This window comes from Haplochromis burtoni, unplaced genomic scaffold (genome assembly GCF_018398535.1).
Source record: "Haplochromis burtoni strain Fernald_Lab_line unplaced genomic scaffold, NCSU_Asbu1 Contig_1020, whole genome shotgun sequence".
NCBI classification, from domain to species: domain Eukaryota; kingdom Metazoa; phylum Chordata; class Actinopteri; order Cichliformes; family Cichlidae; genus Haplochromis; species Haplochromis burtoni.
Genome location: NW_024583381.1, coordinates 7,501 through 18,458, shown reverse-complemented (window position 1 = coordinate 18,458; position 10,958 = coordinate 7,501). Strand labels below are relative to the sequence as shown.

General features: G+C 43.4%; 1 protein-coding gene across 1 annotated transcript in view; it reads left to right on the top strand.

The window, feature by feature from the left end:
• The window catches only part of LOC102296289 (receptor-type tyrosine-protein phosphatase mu), a gene marked incomplete at both ends in the record, with an annotated part of 90,754 nt that overhangs the window by 72,901 nt on the left and 6,895 nt on the right, over window positions 1-10,958 (top strand). The window contains 2 exon segments of the mRNA XM_042216343.1: window positions 10,262-10,443; window positions 10,658-10,752. Of these exon segments, the coding sequence (XP_042072277.1) occupies window positions 10,262-10,443; window positions 10,658-10,752 (277 nt within the window).

Here is a 10,958-nt window from a genome sequence, read left to right as displayed (position 1 = left end):
ATACAGTGGATCATAATATTTTAATTTCCCGTTTAGAGCAGTTGGTGGGTATGCGGAGTACCGCACTGCAGTGGCTCAGATCCTATTTGGCAGAGCGAACTTTCTCTGTGAAACTCGGGGAGTTTGTATCCTCTGCTGCTTCTCTTCAATGTGGGGTCCCACAGGGTTCAGTTTTAGGCCCGCTTCTTTTCTCTCTATATCTCCTACCCCTTGGGTCTATTTTCAGGAAACATGGGATTTCTTTCCACTGCTACGCCGATGACTCCCAGATTTATTTCCCACTTAAAAAGATAAATGGCTTCTCAGTAGACCCGCTGCTCAGATGCCTTGATGAAATAAGGGCCTGGATGGCTTTGAACTTTTTACATTTTAATGAACAGAAAACAGAAGTGATGGTTTTTGGTGGCGCTTCTGAGGCCACTATTATAGATCTTGGTTCACTGGCACAGTATGTTAAACCAGTCATCACTAATCTGGGAGTTAAAATAGAGGCAAGTCTTAAACTTGAAAGCCAGGTCAGAGCTGCTGTAAGATCTAGCTTTTTTCATTTGAGGGAATTAGCCAAAATAAAGCCTATCTTATCGAAACAGCATTTTGAGACAGTAATCCATGCCTTTGTTACTTCTAGGCTGGATTATTGTAACGCACTTTATTTTGGGGTTAGTGATGCGTCCATTAGGCGCCTGCAGGTTGTGCAAAATGCTGCAGCACGTCTTTTAACTGGAACAAAAAAGTTTGAGCACATTACCCCAATTTTAATTTCACTCCACTGGCTACCTGTACATTTTAGGATTGTTTTTAAAATTCTCTTATTTGCTTTTAAATCTCTTAATGGCCTGGCCCCCCCCTACCTCTCGGAGCTACTACAACCATATACACCTCCCCGTTCCCTTAGGTCCGCCAATCAGCAGCTCCTTAAGGTACCAAAAACTAAGTATAAATCTAAAGGTGATCGTGCTTTTGCTGTAGTTGCTCCAAAGTTGTGGAATGATCTACCCTTGCATGTTAGGCAGGCCTCTTCTCTCTCTGAATTTAAAAGTCTTCTTAAAACATATTTATTCGCTGAAGCCTTTGGCATTGATTAGAGGGGTTGACTCAATTTGTTTTGACATGTTTCAATTTATTTTAGTTTTTTAGTTATTTATTTTATCTTATCTCATTTTAATTTTCTTTACTTATGCTTTTAGCATGTACAGCACTTTGTGAACTCTGGTTTTATGTTAAAGTGCTTTATAAATAAAGGTGGTATGGTATGGTATGAACGTTACGGTACAGGTGAACTTGCATGAACGTTGTGCTACATATCATGCTGCCTCACACTGACACAAACACATTCATGATCTTGCTCGCCTTCAATTTTCATTTCACATTTTGTCTCTCATGTCTGAACTTCATTCCGCAATCATTCCCAGGGGGAAACAAACAGACGCTGCGACTTTGGGACAACGATGTCAGCGTCCACTGAGACATCTATTGTGTTGGCAATCCTCTGAGCAGTGCTCGCTGTCTTTTAGCTCTGGTTTGGTCTCCACCAGCTGCTTGCTTAAAATCAGCTTGGGTCTCACTTATAAAGGCCTGATGACGACTTCTCAGTATTAGACAGCATAACGCTGGAACGTCGGAGAACCAAGCACAGAAGTAAAAGCACTAAAACCTCAGAGAGCTGAGCAGAGCGTGAAAATCTGAGGTGGAAAGAGAAAAACCTCAAATATTCATGTGATATTTTTCTAAAAGCCTCAACAAACAGCACACACACTTTAATGGATGTTAACACACACACAAAGGTTTTTATTTCATGACCGATGCTCAACTCTTCATCTTTCTATAAGCGGGAGGATTCCAGCTCGGCTCTCCTCGGCTTCTGGGTTCGCTCTGACTTCTGGTGCCACCAAACGTGCAGGTTTTCAGTTTTACTCGATTTATCAATGTCTGCTTCTCAGGATCAGCTCTGATACTGACACCTAGGCTTTTTACCACCCTCAGCTTTAAACGTATTGATCGTGTGCAGCTGCTCGTCCAGCAGACGGATGTCTCAAGAAGCATTTAAAGATGTTATTGATTCATTTTGAGGCTCCACCCACATGGTGTTTGTATTCAGAGCTTTCCTCCCTCTGTCTTTAAAGGACTCATCAGCTCTGCAAACATCTGATTTTCATGAATAAACAGATGAGTGAGCACACAGAGGACAGACGTGGTTACAAAGTGTCCAGGTGCATAATGGGAAATACAAGAATCAGTGTTGTTGAATGAGAATGTGTTTGATTGTTCTGCCGTGTTTACCTCTGACTACATGTACTACTAAATGTAATAAAGTTTGTTTTTACATGGCAGTGTGTATGTGAATAATAATAATAATAACAATAATGAAGTAGAAGAAAACATCAAGTGACTGCAGAGAGATAACACAGCCTTCTCTAGACGGCCTGAACTGAAAACAAATGTTTGTTACATCAGTGAAGCTTTATCAGAGTTTTGTTTATACATCAGAGGATGAATAAAGTTTGATTGAACACACCACAGATCACAGGGAGATGTTCAGATGGCCTCGCTGATCCTGATGGAACGTGAAGAGTTTGTCGCACTGATCAGTGATCAAGATGAGGGTATGAAGCAGAATGTGAAATGACGAAGTCCTGTTTATCTGCCACCACGCTGAGTCGCCTCACTGAGCTCTAAGTCCTAAAGCTTGTATGATGGACACACTCATCCATTATTGACGACACACACACACGCAGGCTGCTTCATAATTGATCAGCACTAAAATGAATAAATAAAAGTGAGTTGAAGAAAGAGACGGGTGCCATCAGAGCGAATGTTGAGAGTGTGTGTATCACAACACTAACAGTGTGTGAGCCGTCAGTCACACACACACACACACTCACAGTTTTTAACATATCTTTGGTTTCTCCGTGTTTCCTGCTGTCAATCTCAGAGGAGCGCTTGCTTTAGTCTGCTGACAGTCCCAGAGAGGTGGAGGTTATCACACAGACTGACACAATCACTTTGTTTTGTGATCTAGGACATACTGAGGAACCAAAAAACTCTCACCGACTGTGAGAACACTACCAAGGGCCATTAGAACCTCATACAGGCTGTGAGAACACTATCAAGAACCATTAGAACCTCATACAGGCTGTGAGAACACTATCAAGAACCATTAGAACCTCATACAGGCTGTGAGAACACTACCAAGGGCCATTAGAACCTCATACAGGCTGTGAGAACAATACCAAGGGCCATTAGAACCTCATACAGGCTGTGAGAACACTATCAAGAACCATTAGAACCTCATACAGGCTGTGAGAACACTATCAAGAACCATTAGAACCTCATACAGGCTGTGAGAACACTATCAAGAACCATTAGAACCTCATACAGGCTGTGAGAACACTACCAAGAACCATTAGAACCTCATACAGGCTGTGAGAACACTATCAAGAACCATTAGAACCTCATACAGGCTGTGAGAACACTATCCAGAACCATTAGAACCCCATACATGCTGTGAGAACACTATCAAGAACCATTAGAACCTCATACAGGCTGTGAGAACACTATCAAGAACCATTAGAACCTCATACAGGCTGTGAGAACACTATCAAGAACCATTAGAACCTCATACAGGCTGTGAGAACACTACCAAGGGCCATTAGAACCTCATACAGGCTGTGAGAACACTACCAAGGGCCATTAGAACCTCATACAGGCTGTGAGAACACTATCAAGAACCATTAGAACCTCATACAGGCTGTGAGAACACTTCAAGAACCATTAGAACCTCATACAGGCTGTGAGAACACCAAGACCATTAGAACCTCATACAGGCTGTGAGAACAATACAAGGGCCATTAGAACCTCATACAGGCTGTGAGAACAATACCAAGGGGCCATTAGAACATCATACAGGCTGTGAGAACACTATCGAGAACCATTAGAACCTCATACATGCTGTGAGAACACTATCAAGAACCATTAGAACCTCATACATGCTGTGAGAACACTATCAAGAACCATTAGAACCTCATACAGGCTGTGAGAACACTATCAAGAACCATTAGAACCTCATACAGGCTGTGAGAACACTATCAAGAACCATTAGAACCTCATACATGCTGTGAGAACATTACCAAGTAGGACTGTGTGATATGACTAAAATCTCATATCCCGATATAAGATATTTATCGTCCCAACAATGACATAAATCACAAAAGTTTTACATTTTCTGTAAATTCTGTGAATCTCGGGCAGCTCGACTTGTGTGACGTGCTTTCAGCTGAGTGTCGTGTAGCTGGAGTCGAGTGTTTTAACTGATGAGAGATGAGATGAGATAGCCTTTATTTGTCAGTTGCAGGTCTTTTGCCCACAACCGAGATGACAGACCTTGCCGACCGTACATACAATACAAACATCACATTGGGGAGACAGGTCAGGCCAGGTAGCGAGGAAAAAAAAACATTGAAATGTGCAACACAAAAGGATAATACAGGAATGCACAGGTATCAACACACCATAACACAATAAACACAGACAAGCAACATGGGAAAGAGTTCCAGTGTGTACATCTGATCTGGGACCGCTGCAATCTTTCGACTGCGCCTCCAGCTGACCCGATGTCCACATCATGGGGGAGGTAAGCGTTGGAGGTGGCGTTGGATCCGGGGTAGGGAGGGTGATGCGTCAGTGAGTGCTTATCAGTATCAGTATATGTATGTGTGTGCGTGTCCATAGTTCAGCTGAGACAGTGTCCTTCGCCCTGCCAGGCTAAGTAAACAGTCTTCCAGCCAACCAGGTGGCCTTGCATGGAATGGGAAGGAACAGACTCAACACAGTCGTTATCAGGGAGTTGTTCGGCTCCAGCCTTGAGGAGCCGAAGGGGTAGCCAGGTTATGATGGTAATTGAGAATTTCCGTTAATAGCTGCGAGCTTCTCCGTGATGTTATAGGGCTTCGGAGCGTGATGTCACGGGGGTGGGCGTGGAAAGGATTTTGGCCCGATTCACCATTTTGGGGGTCTAAGCTAGGAGCGATAGCATAGCCATGGTTCGTACTTGCTGTGTGCTCGGCTGCAATGTTCGATCTTACGACCGGCACGGGAATAAGGTTGGATTGTCTTTTTATGCTTTCCCAACCTGGAAGCGACATGAGGCAGCTCGTGTATCGATGTTACCAAACGAAGGCGTCCAGCCTGGAGAGCAGCTGTGAGACGAGCTGACGTGCAGCTCTCTTCCATCTCCAAATATCTGTTGGTGCTCCAGACATTTTCATTCCGGTAAGTTCTAAATATGTTCATATCACTCTTTATAGCCTATTAGTTTCATTTTCGATGCGCTCTGAGCTCATAGCAAATTAGAACAAACAGCCTACTGAGTGATTTTGCAGAACTACCTTCTATTTATAGAGTTGCTAATTATTTGACATTATTGCAGCAAACCAGCCGATGAAATGGGTGAAACACATCATGACTGGGTTCCAGCGCTACACGAGGGACCTGCTTCAAACATACCACCATGCCAATCAGATTACTTCTTCCATGTGAGGGTGAAGAGGTGACCCTCCTGGATAAGATGGTGAAGGTTTGCTGCGTTTGGTGAACAGTGTGATAATAAAACCAGAGAAGAATGAAACCTGCTCCTGTTAAATATTCTTAAGTCTTGTGCTGTTATTTTTTCAAAAGATACAGTAAATAAAGTAATGTTAGTAGTGGGTGATATCATGTAAACACTCATGATTTTATGTAAACATTTTGTCATTTGTAAACTGTAAATGACATCATCACTGTAACTGATGTGATGTTCTATAAAGTGGTTTTAATAAAAAAAAAAAAAAGGCAAAATTATTTTGTTTCTTTATTCAACTTTTGAACAGCGGGACTCAGTCAGTACATATTCAGTAAATGCAAATTATTTACACGGCAGTGCACTACAGGCATACATCTAGACCCCTAGATAAAACATGATGGCATTATAGCAGTGACAACTCCTCCACAGTAGCAGGTGGGATTTTTCTGTTTTGAGGCTCCTTTTCCCTGTCACTACAGATTGTCTGTGTATGTTTTGATCAAGAGCCTTTTTTTGGGCAGCTGAAGAGGAGAAGTCTATCTTATGGCCAACCTCTGGCTGTATCTTGGTCACATTACCCAGCAAACCCAGTATGCAGGTTCATGTGTAACAGCTTTTAAGCATCTTGTAATCGTCGTTCCAACACAGTGTGTTTGATTTGATTCGTAGACCCCGAAAATGCCGCCGCGCTCCCACAATGCATTGCGGCGTGACGTCAACTCCGAAGCCCTATTAGCCGTCGATTCTGTGGTCTTGTCACTCTTTTTGCTCACATAGCAGATTCTGAGACCTCACGACCGCAGCCAACTGATCCGAGGTGTAATCCAGCTCCGCCCAGAGATGTTGTTCTGAGTTGATTCTTTCCTGATGTAATCCAACATACATACGCTCAAAGGTGTTATTCTGAGCATTCACTGCAGTCGTAAGCGCCTCCAAGCTCTTAACCATGCTGCCTTCAGTGAGCCCTTTCTGAGAAGTCGCACCTGTCGTTCCAATCCCAGCGGGCAGCCTTGTGGGGGTTTGAACAGCCGGTTCCGCTCTCTTAATTCTCCGATAAGCCAGGGCCAAGCCAGCTCCGATCAGCAAGAACCCTGTTATCATGGTTCCGAATAGGTAGATATCTTCAGCGTCCTCGATCGACAGTCCCGCCAGGCACACGATCCTCTGCCACCCGTCCATCGTGTATCCGGCAGGAAATCCCTCCAGGGCACTCGGGTTCTCCCGAGCCCAGACTTCTCGTTAAAGGGTGTCAATAGCATTCAGAGACCAGTTGATCAAATCCATAATTCTCTTTTAGGTTTTAGACACAGACTGTGAGAGAGTGTTCCAGGGAAAGTAATACAAAAAAGACACGAGACTAGACAAGGACATAAGAACTAGCAGGAAAGATAAGGGAGAGGAGAAAAGTGCGTCCGCCTCCTCCGAGAGCCAAATCAAGATGCACGAAACGATACATTTTTAGACACAAGTTGTAACGGCTGCCGTTTTCTTTGTGAGTATTTATTACACGGCGTGCTGCGGGGAAAAGCCTGTTCTAACGTTGGAGTCTAAGGTTTATTTTGAGCACCTGACGGCTCTTTCTTTGCTTCTCATCCGTAAACTCTCTTCATACTCTTTCACGCGATTCTGAGTCTGAGTGGGTCCTTGCACCATAATTTGCATACTACAGTTTTGACTTTTCATAACCAAACCATGTCCATGCTACAGAGGTAGCCCTCGTTTAGGAATAAGGTCCTTGTTTTGACTGGTCCTTCTGTTTGTCATCATTTCAGTTTATTTTGAAAAATCTCAACAGGATCTTCAGCTTTATTGTGAAAGGTTTATGTGGAAAATAAACAAGCGACAGCGGAGCCACACACTGGGTTTGTCATTGTTGCTAATGACAGCGTGTAAAAACAGTCACTTGTCTCTCCGTAGTGTGGTTATTTTAAATATAAGAGAAAGAGAGAACTTTAAGAGATTACTATAGCCACTACAGTGACCATCAAAACCATGAAAGAAATGTTGCCATAAACAGTTTATTTTGTGACACTATGAAACAAAACGATAGTGTAATATGAAACGATAGATTTTTTCATATCGTCATCCGATACAGTGGGGCAAAAAAGTATTTAGTCAGCCACCGATTGTGCAAGTTCCCCCACTTAAAATGATGACAGAGGTCAGTAATTTGCACCAGAGGTACACTTCAACTGTGAGAGACAGAATGTGAAAAAAAAATCCATGAATCCACATGGTAGGATTTGTAAAGAATTTATTCGTAAATCAGGGTGGAAAATAAGTATTTGGTCACCTCAAACAAGGAAAATCTCTGGCTCTCACAGACCTGTAACGTCTTCTGTAAGAAGCTTTTCTGTCCCCCACTCGTTACCTGTATGAATGGCACCTGTTTGAACTCATCATCTGTATAAAAGACACCTGTCCACAGCCTCAAACAGTCAGACTCCAAACTCCGCCATGGCCAAGACCAAAGAGCTTTCGAAGGACACCAGGAAAAGTATTGTAGACCTGCACCAGACTGGGAAGAGTGAATCTACAATAGGCAAGCAGCTTGGTGTGAAAAAATCAACTGTGGGAGCAATCATCAGAAAATGGAAGACATACAAGACCACTGATAATCTCCCTCGATCTGGGGCTCCACGCAAGATCTCATCCCGTGGGGTCAAAATGATCATGAGAACGGTGAGCAAAGATCCCAGAACCACACGGGGGGACCTGGTGAATGACCTGCAGAGAGCTGGGACCAAAGTAACAAAGGTCACCATCAGTAACACACTACAACGGCAGGGAATCAAATCCCGCAGTGCCAGACGTGTTCCGCTGCTGAAGCCAGTGCATGTCCAGGCCCGTCTGAAGTTTGCCAGAGAGCACATGGATGATACAGCAGAGGATTGGGAGAATGTCATGTGGTCAGATGAAACCAAAGTAGAACTTTTTGGTATAAACTCAACTCGTCGTGTTTGGAGGAAGAAGAATACTGAGTTGCATCCCAAGAACACCATACCTACTGTGAAGCATGGGGGTGGAAACATCATGCTATGGGGCTGTTTTTCTGCCAAGGGGACAGGACGACTGATCCGTGTTAAGGACAGAATGAATGGGGCCATGTATCGTGAGATTTTGAGCCAAAACCTCCTTCCATCAGTGAGAACTTTGAAGATGAAACGAGGCTGGGTCTTCCAACATGACAATGATCCAAAACACACCGCCCGGGCAACAAAGGAGTGGCTCCGTAAGAAGCATTTGAAAGTCCTGGAGTGGCCTAGCCAGTCTCCAGACCTCAACCCCATAGAAAATCTGTGGCGGGAGTTGAAAGTCCGTGTTGCTCGGCGACAGCCCCAAAACATCACTGCTCTCGAGAAGATCTGCATGGAGGAATGGGCCAAAATACCAGCTACTGTGTGTGCAAACCTGGTAAAGACCTATAGTAAACGTTTGACCTCTGTTATTGCCAACAAAGGTTATGTTACAAAGTATTGAGTTGTATTTTTGTTATTGACCAAATACTTATTTTCCACCCTGATTTACGAATAAATTCTTTACAAATCCTACCATGTGGATTCATGGATTTTTTTTTCACATTCTGTCTCTCACAGTTGAAGTGTACCTCTGGTGCAAATTACTGACCTCTGTCATCATTTTAAGTGGGGGAACTTGCACAATCGGTGGCTGACTAAATACAGTGTCCACCATTTGACCTTAGAACTGAAGAAGCTTCTCGGATGAGAGGTGAAACGTCTTCAAGTAACTTAAAGAAGTCCAGATGCTTTTCTTTGCAAGCTCCTTTGACAATAAAGTTGATCATTTCTCTCGTGGAGAGTTTTAATGGATCTGACAGGTTTCCCGAAGTTGCTAAAGTTTCCTTAAATGTCGGTAGAGCTTGATCTGTCTTTTTCTGTCGATGCCCTTATAATGGTCAGACTGAGGTTTTAATGAGATGTTCATGAGGCTTTAAATCAGCACAGGAGCAATCAGGCAGCTCCTCCTCCTGACTGTCACATACAGAATGAAGTATCTGATATTTGTATGTCCTTTAAAATTCTTTGGTGGTCGATGGTGAACAGGATTTTTTTTTATTCAGGGATAAGTAGGTGACAGCTACCTAGAATTATATATTTTTTAAAATATTATATCTCATGTTATTTCCCTTTCTTGTCTTCCTTTATGTCTTTTACCTGCGTATAGGATTTAATAGCAGCTCTGACAGGAGGAAATGAACGATCAGTTTAATGTCAAACTAAAGTTACAGCCTCCACACACAGACGGAGAGTTAATAAAAGTGAAGGAGAGTGTGATGGAGGAGAGGCATAGGTGACCTTTATGTGGAGCTGAATAATGAATCAACAGATGGGCAGAAGAAGAGCCGAGCAGTTTAATGTGTCGGCTTGTATGTGAACTGAAATCCAGCCAATTATCAGCAACAATCACGAACAGCAAAGCTCACAGCAGCAATTCTGCAACAACAAGAGTTGATCTTCATCCCATTTTTCTTTTTACGAACACATGCATTACTGATTCTCCCAAAGGTTCCTTTGACCGGACTTCTCAGCTGGAGCCATGGTCAAAGCTGCAGGATCCACAAACAGCTGATCCTGCTTTTCCCATAATCCAAACTGATAATGCCTCGCTTCAGTGCCAGCATCACAGTAAACCTGTGACTCTGTTTTACAAGATCTGTTTACGGTTCAACCTGTCTGTCTGTAGTAAATACCAGGTGGTGGTGGAAGAGGAGCGCCCCCGCAGGCAGACCAGAGGCACTGCAGAGATTCTGCGCTGTTATCCAGTGCCCATTCACTTCCAGAACGCCACGCTGCTGGACTCCCAGTATTACTTCAGCGCTGAGCTTCCAATGAGCGAGCTGAGGGCGCCCATGCCCTTCTGTGTCGGTCAGTGACACATTCAGTCATTCACTCAGTCAATCAGTCAATTAGTTAGTCAGTCAATGGGTCTGTCAGTTATTGACTCAGTCAGTTGGCGAATCAGTCTGTGAGTCTCTTAATTAGTGAGTTAATAAACGAGTCAGTCAGTGATCCAGTCAATCATTCACTGAGTCAGTCTGTGAGTTCATCAGTGAGTCTGTTTACCTTTGTGTTTGTACAGGTGACAACAGGACCTACAGTGGTTACTGGAATGCTCCCCTCCTGCCTCATAAGAGTTATGGGATTTACTATCAGGCTGTCAGCACTGCCAATGGGGTGAGTTCACCTGTTTACAGGTAACACAACCAACACAGTGGAATTCAAATCATTTAAATCAGCTGGATCAGCTGTCATTGGCTCCTGTCTGCAGTCTACCATGGATATTCACGCAGATATCAATGGATCACTATGAGACTGAAGACTGAACCTGACTAAGTTGTTTTTATTGATTGATGCTAACTAAGTCGTGTTTTTGTTATAAG